Source organism: Engraulis encrasicolus, chromosome 12 (assembly GCF_034702125.1).
Source record: "Engraulis encrasicolus isolate BLACKSEA-1 chromosome 12, IST_EnEncr_1.0, whole genome shotgun sequence".
Lineage (NCBI taxonomy): Eukaryota > Metazoa > Chordata > Actinopteri > Clupeiformes > Engraulidae > Engraulis > Engraulis encrasicolus.
The window spans coordinates 40557323-40577455 of NC_085868.1; the positions used below are offsets into that span (position 1 = coordinate 40557323).

Consider the following 20133-nt stretch of genomic DNA (forward strand, 5'->3'; position numbering starts at 1 on the left):
CACTTTATATACTGACAAACTGTATTTGAAGTGTGGAATGGAGTGACTGGAAATATAATAATGCCATTCTCTGTCTTGAGAGATGAGCACGTTGTGCATGTCAACTGTGGGCTTATGAAATTACAATACACAAAGTAAAAACAAATTCCAGAAGGAAGGCAAATAAAACCACAATTGGGATAGTTTGGAAAATTCTACAAAATGTTTATTGAAAAGCAAGACAGGACAATAACATTTGTGTACAATCTCAGGGAAACATAAGCTCAGCTTTTTTGGGGGGGAAGGTGGCGTAAAGGAGGAATAATAAAGCTTTTCAAAGCATTGTGGATTCTAGCCTCTTTCACAGCAAGACTCACCCGCGGAGGTAGATTTCTTGCATAACCTGAGAATCAAAACTGAGGCATTGCCAAAGAAAGGAAGTGTTTTTTTTCAGAACTGTCCCCAAGCACCAGTCAAATCACGTTCAACCAACCAAGGGCCTGTCGACATCAAAACATCACTCACTCAATGAACAATGCATACGCCGGGAACAACCTCAAATACACCTCCAGAAGTTGCTCAGATGTTACTGTGCGTATTGAATGAAGAAGGAAAAAAAAGTGGACAATAACCGCTTCATTTCACAATCTATAAGCACATTCACATTTCTAATGAAAGACGCAAATGAAGAAAAAAATGTCAAGTGTTTTCTGTTGCTAAAAATTCAGGCTGGTTTGAAGTTCTACTTACGTATAAGTTGACAAGTTCACAATACAAGTCAGGCTGGTTGAAGGTTTTAATGATCCATTTTTTTTTATTTTTTTTTTTTAAATCCTTCCGTTTTGCCTTTGGTCATGAGTTTTGCAATGTAGAAGCATCTCAAAATTACCTAGGTACACGGCTGAATTTATACATACAAAAACGGTTTAGCCCTTCAGCCCTCTTGGTGTCAACCAATACATGCCCATTATAGGTCTGCTCAGGCTTTTTCAGAGCAAGTATACTTCTGCAAGTATACTTCATGCTTTAAGAGAAGTCAAACTCAGGATGTAGCAACTTTACTCAGAAAAGACAGCCAACCTTCACCCATGGGGCACCTAAGTCACTCCCTCTACTTCCTGGTTCATGGGGCAGAGGGAGTCAAAAAATAATTACTGGGCTTGAAATGAGTGGTTTTTCGACAACAATCCAAGCCTTAGACCTCCACCTATGCACCACAAATCCATCACGACTCGCCTCGTTCACTTCCATTAAATTTTTTGCAACTTACTGCCCCATGAACCAGGAAGTAGAGGGCATGACTTAGGTGCCCCATTGGACCTTCTGTGGAAAAACCTAATTCTAGTAAGTAGAGCAAGGACAGAAGGATCATCAAGGGGGGTGGGTTAGCATGTCCTGGGTTAAAGGAACAGTCCCACCATATTTTAGAAATGCGCTCATTTTACACCTCTCAAATTAAATAATTGTGTTTTACATTTCTCATGTTCTTCAGACCATTCTAAGTCTGGTGAAATTACTTCTGAGCAAGTATCAGTGAGCTGGATGGTACCAAACTTGGTCCCATTCCGTTCAATGATCCATGCTCAGAAGTGATATCACCACAATCGGAGAACAGCTAGAACAGGAGGAAGGTAAAACTGTATTTAACTTGACGGGAAGTGTAAAAGGAGCATATTTCCAAGATTGGTGGTCTGTCCCTTAAACCAGATTTGGCACTAATGCAGCCACATGTGAAATAACGGCCTGGAATGTCAATGAATGGAACCGACTTGTAGGAATAATAATGAATGTCTCGCGGCTGTTTTAAAGGTAGTGCGTGTAATTGGAGTCATTGGTTTTCAAAATATATGCTGCCCATTCACAACTTTCGTAATTTCACGAGAATTTCCTAAGTAATACACTAATATTTTCAAAGCTGATCAAAGTGAAGGTACGCTGGGTTTTACAGCCAAAGATGTCCTTTAATGTTTGCGGACATGGAGAAGATCCACCCTTAACATATGAATATTGTGCATTTCCAAATCATAATGAAATCTTGCAAATTGATGGTGGTGGTAAATATACAGGGAAAAACACTAATGAATGGGCAGCATAAATTCTGTAAAGAAGCTACTAAAACAATGACATACTTTAAGGACTCTGAATTGTATCCAGAACTAAGCATGTGTGTGTGCCACTGAATTCAGACCTGAGAGAGCATGACATGGTTAATTAAAAACCCTGTTTTCTTTCCGTTTTAGTCGAGAGACACTGGTAGGGCTTTAAGGCCATTTGGCAACAAGGGTGAGAATCTACATTCATTTGAAAGTTCAGTACTCCACTTTTTTCTCTTTTTTTTTCTTGTTTTCACATAGCAACTCTAAAATGGCTGCCGCTCCACTGAACATCAGCATTGAGCTGTGAAGCATGAAGTACACGTTTGTATTTATGTTCACTGCAGTTTTTTTTTTTTTTTAAAGGAAAGAAAACACATTCTGCATTTCCAGTAGGGAGCACCAAAAGGTGTCAAGGCCCCATATGCCAATCAACTCAAAACTAACTCTTGGTGACTCTGCTTCCAGCCAAAAAGAAAACAAAAAAAATAGCATGATCAATATCAAATTACATGAGACATAATTTTTTATGGTTCACAAAAGCTTGGTCAGTTGACTCTGATCTAGCAGTGCAACAGTGGCGAATGCACAAGCATACGTTCACGCCATGCCTGTACTAGACAAAAGACAAAACAATAGCCATGGAAGTCACCAGAATCTATTCTATTCACCCTACATGCTTCACAAGCTGGAAACGTGGGTATGCCAGAGAGCAGGCTTTGCCCCTCCAGAGTAGGTAGTAAACCTCCAACCTCCATATTACTTTCCTAGCAATCTGCTATTTGCAAGTGTATCTGAAACAGTTAATCCTCAAATTGGAACGTTGGTTTATGCCTTAATTAGAATGTTGTTAGAGTTTGGTCCTCACACATTTTGACCTCAAAACCTCACTACATGGGATATAACTACGTCACGTCCCAAGTGTTGACTTTTAAATGCTCAACTCAACATCTACACAGCATCCAAGTACACCAAAAGCCAAAACGCATACAAATGACACGACACATGGACACATGGATAGCAGCCTGGTCAAACTAGCCCTTGGACTCAAGTTATCCGTGATGATGCACAGAAACAAAATCACTAGTTTCAGGAATCAACAGATGCTCCCCTATTTTTTGGAAAACCAAAATAAACCGGGAAAAAATGGCTATGAAGTCGAAGCCAATTTGAAATTTGCATCTACAGTCAGTTTAAGTTTTGTGTGATCTCTGAAGCCTATTATACTAAAAACATGTTTGATTTCTTCTTCCATTTTCATCTCATAATGCCCAGGCATGTGTGAAGTGTAGGGAAAGAGGGAGACGCGGATTAGTATCGACAAGAGGGCTACCTGTTAAAATCAGTTCCACTAGGCTCCACTGCGTCGACAAAAATAATTGTTTTTGGGGGTTTTTTAGACATAATATGCTTCTGGAATATTTATTCTGATTGCAAAAGGTCAGAGTCAAGAGCTACATCTTTTAGATGGAGAACAGAAGGGGAGCGGGAGGGATAACAAACAAAAATAAATGGCCCCACAGATAAGCAGAAACAAGGGAGGAAAAAAACAGTTTAAGAAAAACAAATCTAAAGCTGCTGCATGACAGCCAACTTTGACCACATGACATTTCCTTGGAAAATACATATGTGGTAAATGGGGAAAAAGAATCAAAGGGAAGTGCTCACCACCAAAGCCTACTATATAACCCCAATGTACAGAGCAAAAAAGTTATACCTAAACTAAACGCCAATGCAAATCTCTTAATCTCAAATCGTTTTTTATAACTATTACACAAAAATATATACCTCCACAAAAAAAAAGAAACAACAAAAAAAAAATCTAAAGAAAACAACCAAAAAAAAAAAAAAAAGGCAAGCGGCCCCTACAAAGAGGCCTGGCTCAGTCGTCAGGGCTTTCAGTGGAGGCTGCTGTGGCGGTGGAGGTGGAGGAAGGCTCTCCATCATCAGGCTGGATGCCAGGGTCTTCTGTCCCAGACACCGGCTCAACCGGCTCCACTGCTCTGGTCTCTGCTTCTGGCTCGGGGGACGAGCGACTCTGGGATCCCTCCTCGTCCTCCATCTCCTCCGTGGGGGATTGTGGGGGGTTGGGTGGAGGAGGCCCCATCCCCGTCCCCGTGTCATGGGCCCCCTCCTGGTCCTCCACCTCCTCCTCTGTTGACTCGTCGTACACCGGGTCCCCGCCCTGCATGGAGCTGAGCTTCTGGTTGAGCTCGGTGCGTTCCTTCTGCAGCGCCCGGCACAGCTTCTCCAGACGCTCCACCTTGCCTTGCTGCGCCTTGAAGTGCTTGTCCCGCAGCGTTTTCTGTCAAGAGGGTGACACGGCATAAAACACATACACACCGAGTTAAAGGAGCACTCCTATCCATTTCAATATGCTGTTGTATTGCTCACGCTATCCTTGACTTGTCAGTAGTACCCGGTGATGCCGCAGAAGCCGAGATATGAGCTATTGTTATGGGGGCAGCTTTTGTTTTGTTTTTAAAAATCTTAACATAGGCCTACTCCAAATATTTCCCAAAAGGTATCACTGTTTGCTAGTTGCTGATGTTGCATAACCTTTTGGGAACAAATAAAAAAAAAAATTTTTTTAAATGTAAACGAACACCTGCCCCCATTACAATGACCAGGATCTCGGAAGAGGCTGGGGGGGGGATCTCAGGTTCTGACAAGTCCAGGGTAGTGTGAGCATTACAACTGCATGTTGAAATTGGCTGGAGTTATCCTTTAAGAAACAAAACACAAACTCTCGATTTTTAGAGGTTGTGTAACTGACTTTTTTTCGTCACTTAACTTAATATATGCCTGATTCCATCAACCCATGACAAGCCACAGAAGAAAATTGGGTTATGAAACATAGAATCACATGGTTGTCTATAGTTTACCAGAATAATGCCTTGCAAGGTGTTGTCTTTTCCCATATTAATCTCCATGCTCTGAAATGCTTACAGAAACTATGAAGAAACTACAGTAACTTCTGCAGCCCATATCTCAGGGTGCTGCCTCTCCTCCCCTCTCCTCTCCTCTCCTCTCCTCTCCTCTCCTCTCCTCTCCTCTCCTCTCCTCTCCTCCCCTCCCCTCCCCTCTCCTCTCCTCTCCTCTCCTCTCCTCTCCTCTCCTCCTCTCCTCTCCTCTCCTCTATCCTATCCCCTCTCCTCTCCTCCTTTCCTCTCCTCTCCTCTCCACTCCACTCCTCTCCTCTCCTCTCCTCTCCACTCACCTCCTCTGCCATCTGCAGCAGTGCCTGGTTGTTGGTCTCCCACTTGGTCCGCCACAACGTCGTCTCCTTCTCCAGCTTCTTTATCTTCTTGGTCATCTGACAAGCAAAAAGGGAGAACATTGCTTCAGGTTGGGGGGCAGCGGTGGCCTGCCTGCCCGTGGGGACCCGGGTTCGAGTCCGGCCTGGGTCATTCGCTCTGCCTGCTTACAATGAGTCCGTATACATGCAGTTCAGTATCCCGAATATGATGGGGATATTAAGTATCCCGTATTTGCGTTTGAGCATATAAACACTTCAGTGTCCCGAATAAGCCTTTATTCGGGATACTGAGAAATCGGCTATATGCTAGGTGTAGTATTCCGAAAGAAGCCGGGATACTGACACATGTACACACCTTATACCGAATACAGAGGCTTCCCATAGAACGCTGTTGCTGGTATCCAGGCTACACGCATTTGAAGAGAATTCTTTAACGGCCAAGAATGTAGACTGGGATATAACGTTCTGAGCTCATATAAACACCTTATCCCGAATATGATCATAACCGGGATATGCCTCATATTCGGGATACTGAACTGGATGTATACGCACTCATTGAATGGAGAGACTTACACAAGAGCTTTGTTCCCCGACATGAATCAATGAACATGAAAGAAAGGGCTGAGTATTTGGTGCTACCACATGATTATCCACGGATTACACCAGAACAAGAATTAATTGCAATGCCCCTTTGCATTCTATGCGAGAGAAAACAGCAACAACTTAAGGACTGCCCAACTTAAAACCACATTAAAAAACACATTAGCTTAATTGAATTAAGTGAATTAGCTTACCGTTGCATGCTACAGAGACTAAGGCTACAGATGCGAACAAAGCAATATATTATTCTTAACAGGATCCATGTCAGGGTGCATTATTACTTAATTTTGTGACCATATTTGTTAACGATGCATCAAAACATGGACATTGTTAGCGAACACCCACCTTCTCCATCTCCTGCCGAAACGTGGAGAACACCTCGTTACTTTTGGCCAGTGTTATCTGAAACTCTTCAAACTTGTCCATGTACTGAGAAAGCTGCACACACGCACACACAAAAGAATAACATGATTAGTACAACATGGTCAGTCAGTAATTGGGGCCAAATAGAGGTCAAACATGTCCAGAGAAAATGTGGTAACATTACATGTAAAGGTGAATATTTGTTTATGGAAAACGTGTTGAGTATTACCTGATGCTTCAGCTGAATCTCCTGCTCCTTCAAAATTTCACATTTGTGTCTCGTCTCTGTGGCGTCTTTCAAAAGCTGGACAGACAAATGACATGCCCACTGTTCAGAACTGATTGCATCAATGCATGAATCCATCGGACCTCTTTTGGTACGATGACTTACTAACTAACGAGCACATTTTAAATATACCATGATTATACGCCCTTACACATAACTGCCATGAATAAGTCAGTAAAAAGAATTAACTCATTACGGTGAACTTTTGGAAATATTATTTTTTTGCTTAAAATATACACAGACACTTGATTTACTTCAGGGTCTTTGGCTAAACAAAGAACGTCACGCAACAGGTTTTTAACATTTTAACTTCAACAAATGTTCCCTGAAAATCCCAGAATTTCTGTGCAAAAGGATCTAATTCCTTGACTCTCCCCATTGTCAGTCTTAACTGATAATAGATCCCCAGGTGATCCCCACCAGGTCCATCTCTCTCTGATACAGGCTATTACAAGTTTTCTACCCCCATGATATATGCAGGTCTGTCTGTGTCTCTCTCTCTGTCCCGCTCATTTTCAGAGCAGTCTTGGCTGAAAAATGTACATTGCACAGAAGCCAACATCTTTCCATGACACTGTAATTTTAAACTTTGCAGAACTTCCACTACACTCACTTTCTCTCTCATATCCTATCTATCTACCTATCCATCTATTTGTGTGAAATGGTCCATGTCTGTTTACAAGCAGTTTTCAAAGCAATTTGTTGTCATGTCAATAACATCACATTTGAAAGGGTGTATACACATTATTATTGCATTTTTATCCCATTGTCATTGATTGCATTGTTAGAAAATGGTGGCAGGAACAACAATACTATCATTCATCGCAATAGTTTCTTGGCCAAGTACATTAATTCATGACAGCCCTATTAACCCATTGATGCCTGATGTTGCGTTGCGCAACATTGGTGCTGGCACCTGGAGCTGCATTACGCAACATTCAGGCTCATGAGATTTGAGACAACTTTCTTAGAAATCTGTTTGTTTGAGATGAATGAACACATTCTAATAAAAGATGAGGGTCTTAGCTTCTGAAGCACATAAAAATATGCACCAAGTTGCATTTTAATGCTGAGATATTTAGGTTTTTATAGACTGAGGGCAGCTTTTCTTAAAAAGGGCTTAGGCATTCAGCACCCTTTTTTGCAGGTGCCTTAGGCGTCAAAGGGTTAATGCTACCCACCAGGTCTATCTCCCGCTGCTGGCGGTCCTCCACCTGCTTCATCAGCTCCGCTGTGCGCTTCAGGTTGGCATCCACCAGCTGCTGCTGAAGCTCCTTGTGCTTGAACACCTTGTCAATGTGCTGCAGACACATACGTTCAGTAGAAACAAGTCCATTTAAGCAGCAGTCGGAAGTCAACAGCAGCTTGAGCACTGACTCCACTGCACAGGTAAATTAATCCAAAAGATGTGTCAAAAAAAACATTACTATGGTACAATGAAACATAAAATGAACTATAATATATAGACTTACAGGCCTAAGATTTAGCCAATTGGATAGATACATTCTCACAAGCTGGCTGCAAAGCATACATCCACTCAGCCTCTTCCCCCAAACATTTAAGTGAGCACTTCAGCCAAACTCAGTTGCAAGGTCTTCTACGTAATCTAATCCTTTAACACACTAACTGCTAAGACCCTTTCTAGTATTCTGCTGTGACTGAACTCGAGAAATGGGGCCTGGCTTCAGCTCCAAATTCCACTCCATATAATACAGCTGGGTTAATACTAAAGGAAGACTGTGGCAGAAAATAAGAAGTATGCTTGTGTCATTTCCAACAACACCACGGAGCAAAAGAAAATCATATTGTACTAAGAAGTGGTTGACATTAACTTTTTTCCATCAGATACCGCTCTTTTTTTCAGTTCCAATTGGTTTAAAGAGTAGCGGTATGAACATAGCTTAAATTCTAGATGAAAGTGTGTACATGTAAATCATGTGCTTAAAAAGTATGTTGGCCCTTATGCTGTTTTTCCTTTGAGCCTCAATACAAACACTTGTTGATGCACAAGGGGTAAGCAATACTAAAGGCCAATTGTGATGAGTCATGACTCATGCCCAAAAATCAGCCAACCTGCTAAAGTGACCAGTGAGACTGAAACTACTTCTAGCCACAGCCAAGTGTTACTAACATTTGGCTAGTTGTCAGGTTCCAATGTCAGTAGGTTATGCAACAATGATTTTGCAATAATTTATGAAAAAATAATATATTTGGCAAGCAAATAAGTTCAGCTAAGGCTCTGCAGGAACACCTTGTAGAGCAGTAACTTATGCATCTTAAGCTACATTCATAAAACTGGTGTTCAAAAAAAAAAAATCGCAATGACAATGCATTGCAATACTTATCTTCACGATATACTGCATCGATCCATGACAATTGATTATTTGAAAATAACAAAATTCGATTTATCACTGGGTCATTTTGTCAGTAGAGAGTAGACAATATTTCTGTTATGATGGAAGCCCTCTCCCATATGCTAAAATACTTAATGTGATGATGTCACAAGACGTCATCATGGACATCAGTATGGAGCATTTCAGTAAACCTAGCTGACGCTTTTGTTCAAAGCGCTGTGTGCGTTTGTGTGTGTGTGTGTGCGTCTTGTGTTTGTACTGCTCGATGATCTTGTTGGCCACATTCTCCTGCCGCAGCTTAATAACACTGATCGTGTGTGTGTATGCGTGCGCGTGTGTGTGTGTGAGCATGAGTGCCTCTCCCTCAACTCTTCGCGTAGTTCATGGCCAGCTCCATGTTCTCCTGCCGCAGCTTAATAACACTGTGTGTGTGTGTGTGTGTGTGTGTGTGTGTGTGTGTGTGTGTGTGTATGTATGTGTGTGCGTATGTGTGCGCATCTGTGTGTGTGAATGCGCGTCTCTCCCGGACCTCTTCACGTAGTTCGTACTGCTCAATGATCTTGTTGAGCTTGGCGGCCAGCTCCATGTTCTCCTGCCGCAGCTTAATAGTACTGAGTCTGAGTGAGTGAGTGAGTGAGTGAGTGAGTGTGCGTGCGTGCGTGCGTGCGTCTCTCCCTCACCTCTTCGCGTAGTTCGTACTGCTCGATGATCTTGTTGAGCTTGGCGGCCAGCTCCATGTTCTCCTGCCGCAGCTTAATAGCACTGCGTGTGTGTGTGTGTGTGTGTGTGTGCGCGTGCGTGCGCGCGCGCGTCTCTCCCTCACCTCTTCGCGTAGTTCGTACTGCTCAATGATCTTGTTGAGCTTGGCGGCCAGCTCCATGTTCTCCTGCCGCAGCTTAATAGCACTGCGTGTGTGTGTGTGTGTGTGTGTGTGTGTGTGTGTGTGTGTGTGTGTGTGTGTGTGTGTGTGTGTGTGTGCGCGTGCGTGCGCGCGCGCGTCTCTCCCTCACCTCTTCGCGTAGTTCGTACTGCTCGATGATCTTGTTGAGCTTGGCGGCCAGCTCCATGTTCTCCTGCCGCAGCTTGCGGTTGTGCAGCCGGTGCTGCTCCAGCTGGCTCTCGATCTCCTTCAGTGTCACCTGGAAGTGCAGCGTGGCCTCCTTGCGCTGCTCCTCGTACTCACGCGAGCTCCGCGCGTTCTCCTCCTGAAGACCATCGAGAGAGGGCCAGTGAGATTATTGGCCGATACACATTGACGGAAGAACCGTTTCATGGGAGCCAATTTTGTGGGTTGACTGTGGCAGGTAGCGTAAGGCTTAGGCAATTCATGATAGCCGTTCAAAAACTGACAGCGGAGTGGAATGTTAAATCATTACTACTACTTGTACTACTGAAATGTCATCTTTGCTAATTCAGTCTGTACTTTGAGGTGCAAGTTGTCTCGCCGCGTCTTTGGTTCAGTGACACCACAAGGAAAGTTTCCAGAGACGATCGATGAGGTAGCAATGGTTCATAGGGAATCTAGATTCCACGTGATGCAAGTTTCTAAGCTGGAATCCTATGGCAGCCACGCCCCTTTAGCAGGCTAGGAGAATGAATGGAGGTCAATGGAAAGTCAGGCCCCTTTAGCAGACCAGACTAGAGCCCACTTTGTTGCGCTGACAGGACATGTGGTGTGATTTGTCTTGGTTACCAATACCATGAGTGCGTTACAATATGCGACCTTGCGTCCTCCACTTGTGCTTGTTTCCTCGTACCAGGAAGTAATGTCAATATCTTGCAAAAGCTCAATTGTAAAGTCTTCTCATTTGCAATTGGGATGGTGAATGAAAAACAGTCCCTCAAAAGTTGTTGTGGCTAGGCTGACAGCTGGGAAGCTTTATCGTTTTCTCCACGGAGGAGGGGCCAGGAGGCGGGACGAGGCACAAGTGGAGGGAGCAAGGTCGCATATTGTAACGCACTCCATATTGAAAATCTTTGACTGAACTGCACCGCACCGTCAGCGTCTTGTTATGAAGACCTAGACTGTGAATGAACTGACCCATAACAACGTCCACCATAATGCATGCGTTACTGTTATGGTACCTTGGGTCTTGTGTCGCTACAGCTCTTTAAATTATGCAACCACCGTACGCAATAACGCCTTTCGTTGAGTTACCGTTGCCAAACCTTCAATGTCAATGTCTTCACAAATTATTTTGAATTATGCAACAAATGAACTACAAAACCAGTTCCCTCATCAACATTGTGTTACTGTTACGTTATGAAATAAGTCAACTGTATGATGAATATCCATCATTACTGAGTTACTGTTTACCTTACTTACCTTCAGTGTCTTGATATGACAAGTCATTAGGAATTACGGAACAACTGAACAGTAATGTCCATTACTTTTGTATTAAGTGTTGCTTAACCAGTCAGATCTACAGTCTGAGGAAGTAGTAGAGTAGAGTAACTAGTGTAACTAACACGGAAGGGCCGTGGTAGCCCGAAACGTCAGGAAAATAAAGATGGATTATCAAAAGGGAGCTCATCGGTGCACGGTTCTTCCTTGCCCTACATGAAGGTTTTGCTTTACCTTCAGTGCTTTGATATGGCAAGCCATTGGGAATTCTAAAATAAATTAACAGTAATTTCCATCACTATCGTGTTAAGAGTTGTGGCGGTGGTAGCTCAGGTGGTAGAGGAGCCGTTCGGCAACCCAAAGGTTGCAGGTTCGAGCCCAGCTTGGCCTGACTCCATCGTTGTGTCCTTGAGCAAGATACTTAACCCCAAGTTGCTCCTGGTGGCAGGGTGGTACCCTGCGTGGCAGCCACGGTCATCGGTGTGTGAATGGGTGAATGTGAGGCATACAATGTGAAGCGCTCTGAGTGCTCGAAGGAGTGGAAAAGCGCTATACAAATGCAGTCCATTTACCTTGAGTGTCTTGTTGTGTCGCTGCAGTTCTCTGCAGAGGCTCTCCAGCTTGCTGCGTGCCAGGATGGCCTTGCTGTGCTCCCCCTGCAGGTGCGTCTTCTCCTTGGCCAGCTGAGACTGTTTCTTCTGCAGCACCTTCATCTGCTTCTGCATGCTGCGGCTCTCCTCCAGCTACACAACAACAACAACGCAATGCAATGCAATACACACGTTAGGGCATACAGGTCATCGAATCAGGCCAGCTATGCTATGGTCTGCGACAAAGGTGCACTTTATAATACTTGGAGTAGTTTATTTCCAGAATCCATAGCCATTCACAAATGTTACCTTTTTCATGAATACATACCACCACCATCAATACTAAGTATTCATTATGAAAAGGGAGATCTTCTCCATTGTCCGCCATTTTCAATTTCCAGAAATAAGACATTTTTAGCTGCAAAACTTACTTTACTTTGGTCATACTAGTAAATATTAGTTCATTACTTAGTACGTACTCATGGAAAGACCACATTTGGCAGTAGACAGCACAGTTTCAATGAACAGCATAGTTGCAATGCCTACTCTGGCCACCATCCTACACAGGGCACATTTAAAGCCATCATTTAACCACTGCAGTCTGCTGCAGCTCTCCTCCAACTGTACCATAAGAACACAATACATATATTGGGCATACATGCCATCGAATCAGTCCATCGATACGGTATCTGTATCAAAGCAATCATTTAAAGGTTAGTTCCGGCGTAAAATGAAATTTTCACCATCGCTTTCCCATGCCACATAATGTATCTAATGATGAGCCATTCTGGGCAATGCCGCGCCGTTATGGAGTTAGCTAATTTTAAGCTTTTTGGTGAAAAACGCAGCCAACGCATCACGGCGGGGCCAATTCTAAACCTATTCTTTTCTGATGTTTCCCAAGTAAACAACTTCAAAAACGCTACACACTTCATCACAAAGGTCTCGTCAATCAAACCGAGGCACAGAGAATGTCATCGAACCACACAATCTTTCACTGGCCAGTGTTTTCAGAGGTGTCTCACTGTTGCAACTCTCTGACCCGGATGCAGGCTACTCAATCAGGTGGCTAGGTAGGCTAAACATGGTCCGCGGTTCGCACCGGCTACGACCGTAAAATGAAAAGCTGGAACCCCGACCGTTTTCACCGACTGCCACTGTCTAAACCAGCCATATTACGGGAATGGCTAATAGCATTAGAAGTGGACGAAACTGTCATAAAAACCCGGAGGGATCGCTACTACCGTGTGTGGAGGGAGCATTTCGAGGATGATGGATGATGGCTACAAGAAGAGGGAGATGGAAGACCTAAACGAAACCGTCTAAAGAGGAATGCTGTGTCAAAAAGGCGCATGGCTGGAGGTATGTTTGAAGAGAGAGAAACATGTGTAAATGTGTCTGGCTCATGAATCTTGACTGTCTGTGAATCTGTGAAACTGGTTGCAACACCGCGCGTCTTTGCCAGCAAGCACTCTGTTTTGGGAAGGCATAGCCTACAGGTACAGTAAATGTAGCCCACTACAGGAGATAAATACACTGTCAAAACAAACTAGCGCGGGATGGCAAGTGAAATTGTGAAATTGTGCGACCTGATGCATTCGATGTGGTTGATGTCAAGCATGCTAGAGTAGTTTCAGTGAAGTAGACTCTAATGACCAGGGCGCGCGAGGTCAGATGGACCATTACGCAACGGAGGAGGGCTGGAGGTGTCGTACTAGAAGTACTCTTACAGATGTAAGTACACCACCAGTGGTGTGTTATTACAAAGCTGAATCCATGTTATATTATACCGTGTTGCAATTACTTTGTAAGAGTAGTCTGCCTACCTGTACTCTCCATGCAACTCTTCAAATCTGCTGCCTGCACACACGGTAGTAGCGATCCCTCCGGGTTTTTACGCCAGTTTCGTCCACTTCTAATGCTGTTAGCCATTCCCGTAATATGGCTGGTTTAGACAGTGGCAGTCGGTGAAAACGGTCGGGGTTCCAGCTTTTCATTTTACGGTCGTAGCCGGTGCGAACCGCGGACCATGTTTAGCCTACCTAGCCACCTGATTGAGTAGCCTGCATCCGGGTCAGAGAGTTGCAACAGTGAGACACCTCTGAAAACACTGGCCAGTGAAAGATTGTGTGGTTCGATGACATTCTCTGTGCCTCGGTTTGATTGACGAGACCTTTGTGATGAAGTGTGTAGCGTTTTTGAAGTTGTTTATAGCGGGGAAACATCAGAAAAGAATAGGTTTAGAATTGGCCCCGCCGTGATGCGTTGGCTGCGTTTTTCACCAAAAAGCTTAAAATTAGCTAACTCCATAACGGCGCGGCATTGCCCAGAATGGCTCATCATTAGATACATTATGTGGCATGGGAAAGCGATGGTGAAACTTTCATTTTACGCCGGAACTATCCTTTAACTGCTACTTATGCAGTATGCTGCAGCTCTCCTCAACCTCCACAATAACAATGCAATACACACGTTAGTAAGCATACAGGTCATCGAATCAGGCCATCGATACGTTGTCTGCATTAAAGCAATGTCTGTATTCATCGAAAAAGTAGATTGCTAGCCTTTTAGGAGTGTTTGCATGCGACGTAGGTCTATAAGGGAAATCAATGTATTCTAATTCTAAAAATATATATATATAACTATGCATTTGATAACATGTGCGTCTTCAATTGTCGCTGACATACAACATGTCCATCCACTACTCCAGGAATATTCACATTTGGTACGTTTACATGAGGCATTTAAATCCGATTTAACTCACTTTAAATCTCATTAAAACTTAATTCCACTTTAAAAACATCATGTAAACACTTACCGAACAGGATTTAAGTTTATTCCGATTTAAACTTAAGTCCGATTAAAGTGGGTGGTTTATTCCTCTTTTAAATCCGATTAAACACGTTCCTCTGTCATGTAACCTTTTAATCAGAATTACAATAAATCCGGTCGTTCCACGCATGCTCGTTGACCACACGATGGCGCCAAGAGCCTGTGCTCTTTGTCAGTGAGAAAAAGATGGCGGCACTTCCTGTTGATTTTCACATGAAAGTTTTGCTTAATTTAAAGTCCCTAAGCGACTATAAATGTTGTGGCTTCCATATATTGATGTAAAAGTGCCCCACGAAGTAATTAAGCACAACAAAGTTACTCCACATCACCCTTTCACCAGTTCGTTTTTCTAAGCTAGGAGGGTGCTAACTAGCATTTGAAAGAACCAGACCCAAAGGGGATTTTACCAGCCTTGAGTCCACTGAGGGAATTCATTTTCGGGCTGAAGATAAGCTTGTGTCCCAGTAGTTCCCCGGAGGTTTGGCGACCACGCCCCCACGCCTTATTTGGCTCACTCAGCACGTGCGTCCTCAGTCCAATCGCAATGCTTTATTTTCCCCAGACGTTTAATCGCATTTAAGTGAAATTGCCATGTATACACGTCGCAAAATAACTCTTAATCCGATCTACTTAAATCCGATCTATTAGATCCGATTCAAAAACATCATGTACACGTAGCAAATGTTTCACTCTCTCTGATATGTCAACCATTTATTCAATACCGCATCTTTGTCTTAATTTTGACACGGGCTGTTAATGGGTGTATAAATACATTTTTACACCACAGTGCCACGACCCATCCAGGACCCATCCGCAACCCACCAGTTAAGGAACACTGAAATATATGTTCCAGTCATAGGCACACAGTAAAACATGTCAGCCAAGAAACTTGTGTGTCATTTTCAGCCGTCTATGAATCCTCTAGCTATGCTAAGAAAGTCAACTTTTTTTTAGCTTCAGCACCTTCGTCGAACTTTTTTTCTCCACTAGCTAAACAATACACAAATTACACATTAGCCAATCAACTCTGCTCAAGCTCAGCTTACACAAAGAACCGCCATAGCAAACATGACATGGCATCAGGCAAGGAACTTCAGCTACACAACATACACAAGTCACAGGCACATCAATGTATGTTGCACCAGTTAAGGCATACAAGTGCAAGTCTGACGGTAGCATTATACGGGCTAAACAGGGCAGCGATATGACATAAGCTTATTTCTTCCATATTCATTCCAATACAAAGGAGTGGACCAGGCAAGAAACTTGTGTGTCCAACTATTGTTTCCTCCAGCTACACAAGGTACACGTGGCACATGAGGCGAGAAACTTGCTCTTCCTTCCCAGTAGCATTGCAAATCATAGATTAATTAAGTTACTTAATCATAAGTCGATTGATAAGGTCAATCAACTAAGAATGAATGGATAAGCAGCACCCCCCCGCACGCACGCACGCGTGCGCACACACGCACGCGTGCGCACACACACACACACACACACCGCAATGTTTTCCAAAAAATTGAACATAAAAATCTAAAATGAGAAAATCCTAAACTTGGATTAAAGAATATGAATAGAAATTAATTTAAAGGTGATTAAAATGTCCCCACTCTTCACACTCACCTGGGGCTCTTGCCACTCGAGTTGGCGATTAACTGCAATATTTTTAATCGACACAAGTCGACTAATGGGTTCATTATTGACATCTAGCAATTTATGCTTTTGTTAGCAACAGCACCTTGTACAATCCAGCAACACGATGCCACAGAACTGACAGAAGAACACATTACACCAGGCAAGAAACATGTGTATTCTCTTCTCAACCATCTCTGTATATTTAAAACACACTAGAGATCATGCAAACTACACAACCACCATGTGCAGCAAGAGGTGTACTGTACATCAAACCATGAATGCATGCATTTTAACCCCTTAAAGCATGCCTTACTTCCAGTGGCACGTTGTAATGGTCATTGAAAAGTTGACTACCATAGTACTACAATACTATGACAACACAGGGCCTTTAGTAATGCACTACGACTTGGTCATTGCCATGCGTGTCTTAACGGGTTAAACTATCCATTTCCCATTGACTGAATACACAGGGGCAATGCTGTGTACCTTAAAGCAGCACTACCTAGTTTTCACATAGTATTGTAAAAGGCATACACCCAGCTCATACACCTGTGTGTACCTTAAAGCAAAACTAACTCGTTGTGTTCATCTTGAATGTCAACTGACCGAGCAGGAAACTATGGGTAGCGAGTGCATGCCATTTTCAGGTGAGCAGCACTGTGCAAAGTTGAGAGAAGGTAACCTTTCCCTAAACAAGTCCAGAGTCAACAGATGTGATGACATCAACAAGCAGCTGTCAAAATGCAACACTGGCAATAAAACAAGAGGTCTTTGGGAAAAGTATTGCTTAAGACTATATTGTAACGCCTTGTTTCAAGTTTCAAGTTTCAGTTGTGTAATTGTCAGTGCAGTGTTATTGTTTTACCCGCACCCATCACAAATTACCAACATGAAATAATACTGTAGTGTACAAGAGGGAAATATACTGTGCAACAGGGAAATACACTGTACACACACTCCTTTCACCAGCATGTTCATTCATGGATTACATACTCAAAGATCACACACAGCACAGATTAAAGCCCTTACCAGATCAGCATACATCTTACACAAGGCAGCTAGTTTCTCCTCGGGGGTGGACAAGGTGTTGAGGGCTTGCATTAACAGCAACACTTCCTTCCCTGCAAAGAAGAGAAGAATACACTATTAACATGTAATTCCAAATAAAAAGCCATATCATATGTCACCTTACAATGTAAGTCCAATTGGAAATCATGTGGATCTCAAAGGGGGGGGGGGTGAACAAATGTGAAGCATGTCCGCTACAATGTGCAACAAAAGAGCTTAAGAAAGGTGCTGCCAAAGAGAGTCATAATTTCATTCATCTCTGTTGGTACTTGCCCAGTCCTTTCCTGTCCACGGGTTTCTCCGATGCCCTGTCCATCTCACCGACACGGGGGTCCATCTGACAGTCCTCGCGTCCAGGCGTCTCGCCCCTCTCTTCTTGTATGCAGCAGCTGTTGGTCAAATCTCCAAATCCTTCCGGACTTTCGGAGTTTGGAGGAGAGCTGCTACCTTCGACGAGTCCACGTGAAGCGGGCACCTCTACGACCCCGCATGCCCCCGCTGCCTCCATTATTCGACCACAACACTAAAAAACGAAACAGTAGCCAGATGCGTGTTGGTTGAACGATGTTGCGTTCTGTACACAAAGAACACTGCTGACATTACATTCAGGCTCAAACGCGACGAACGTGTTTGCGAAAATCTATCCGGGACTTCTGTTTTACTAAAACATCAGTTTGCCAGGAATAACTTTGTTGCTATCCAAACTGGGAAGCCTTTAAGACGCTCGAGAGGATTACCACGTGTTCCACAGTACACAAGTCAGTCAGAGACGCAGGGGAACATAACCAACCACATGGGGCAATATGGTAATTCTCAAAACCTGCATGGCGGGCAAACTACCAAAAACACAAGTCCAAGTTCACAGCATCAGCACAATTAAATTACATAATGTCGACAAACAGAAACAAAAGAGGACACCTGCTACTATTGCATTATCACCAAAACAATAAACAACATTAACTAACCACTATCTGCTGTAGCTAGCCTGTGCTGATCCTTACTGTAAGCGAAGTGATATGCATTAATTTAAGCAACCTAGCACATTTTGCTCCATGTGATGCACGACTAAACTTGTGTAACTCATTTAGTACTGACATCCCTTATGGATGAGACGATTTCATTAATCTATTCATATTCGAGACACTTGAATAGGGCATGGGTACTTTTTCAGTAAATTCTGGTCAGGGTGTCATTGTCCTCCCCAACAATTAAACTATACTTTACAAAAAAAACATGCATTGATTTGCAACACAATGTAGTCTCAAGCAGATAACTAATGCTCAAAACCTTAGCGCGCTAACGACAACTTTCCATCGGACAAGAAATCTGAAATAGGAAACAAATTGCTTCTGAGTCGTTGCTACTCTGATTAACCACGTGTGGTCAAGATATACCACCAGTGTGACTGCAACGGAATATGTCTACACCAAGCAGAGCCATTTCAAAGCTATCAGAATGATAAACATTACCAAATTGTATTTCGACGTGAAACCAAGTCCAAAGGCTGCCTGAGAGCTAATGCTGGCTAGTGTGTGTTAGCTAGTCGCTAATAACCTCCTCTACTTCCGTCGAAAATAATGTTCTTCAAGCTCTGGTCAAAACTGCAGTATTTGGAGCAAATGCATTGACAGACAGTCACGGGAGAATGTAAGTGATTAATTCCAGGTCACCATCATCCTTTCGCACGAAGTAGTAACCACAAGAATTTTAAGGAATTCAAAAACGTACCTGAATGTTTTCAGTATTTAAATCGACCCTGGTATCTGCGTGTGTCGCCATATTGTGACGAAATACTGACTGACTACAAGTGAGCCGCCTGGGGGAGCCAAAGAGCAACTGATCCCATGGACTGTTGACTTATTTTTCTTCCTTGTGCGCTACATGAGTGTTTTTCAGTTTTTGTTGACTTGTGTGACTTGACTTGTTCTCATATTATGCATTATTTGGTCAACTACTTGGCCTAAGTACAGGCCTGATAATCTGACAGCCTACAGGGCATTTTCATGGTGGATCAGTGGCCCAGGGGCATCATGTACCCCATAAAAGACTTAAAGTGAAAGTGAAAGCCCTATTGGGAAACTCCAACTCCAATTGTCATGGTGACACAGCACTCCACAGCACACAAGTGAACACGGCACACAGCGAAATTGCATTTATGCCTCAACCGTGCAAGGGGGGCAGCCCTCAATGGCACCCCTAGGGAGCAGTGCGGCAGGACGGTACCATGCTCAGGGTACCTCAGTCATGGAGGAGGATGGGGGAGAGCACTGGTTGATTACTCCCCCCCACCAACCTGGCGGGTCGGGAGTGGAACGGCAACCTTTGGGCTACAAGTCCGATGTCCTAACCGCTTACCCATGACAGCCACAAAGACTTGGGCAGACAATCCTCATGGCCGTATACTGTTTTCTTCCCACAATTTAGAGGCAACCCATTGGTCCAGATTAAACACCCCCTGTCCATCAGATTTTGAAGTGAATTAGCTCACCCCCCCCCCCCCAAAAAAAAAAATACACAACATGAAATCAACTCGACACAAAATGTTTTATTTCTGCAAACTCAAATATTTTATTTATTTATATATTCTAAATGCATCCATAAGCATAAAGACACTGTCAGAACAGAAGTATTCTCTACAGCAAACTCTCATCCATGGTCAAGCATCTTTCCAGATGCCGGGTGTCACTCACTACTACATCTGAGGCCATTCATTAAACTGTTATAAGGCAA

At 43.3% G+C, this 20133-nt stretch overlaps 1 protein-coding gene across 1 annotated transcript; it reads right to left on the minus strand.

Moving 5' to 3' along the window:
* Positions 1 to 180: 180 nt before the first annotated feature.
* Positions 181 to 19209, minus strand: txlng (taxilin gamma). Its single transcript, XM_063212199.1, has 10 exons — positions 19132 to 19209; positions 17677 to 17926; positions 17365 to 17456; positions 11851 to 12021; positions 9935 to 10139; positions 7762 to 7904; positions 6524 to 6598; positions 6277 to 6369; positions 5293 to 5388; positions 181 to 4377 (listed from the first exon to the last, which is right to left on the minus strand). Exons 1-10 carry the CDS (start codon positions 19180 to 19182, stop codon positions 3955 to 3957), a joined length of 1599 nt encoding a protein of 532 aa, XP_063068269.1. The 5' UTR covers positions 19183 to 19209; the 3' UTR covers positions 181 to 3954.
* Between the last annotated feature and the right edge of the window lie 924 nt (positions 19210 to 20133).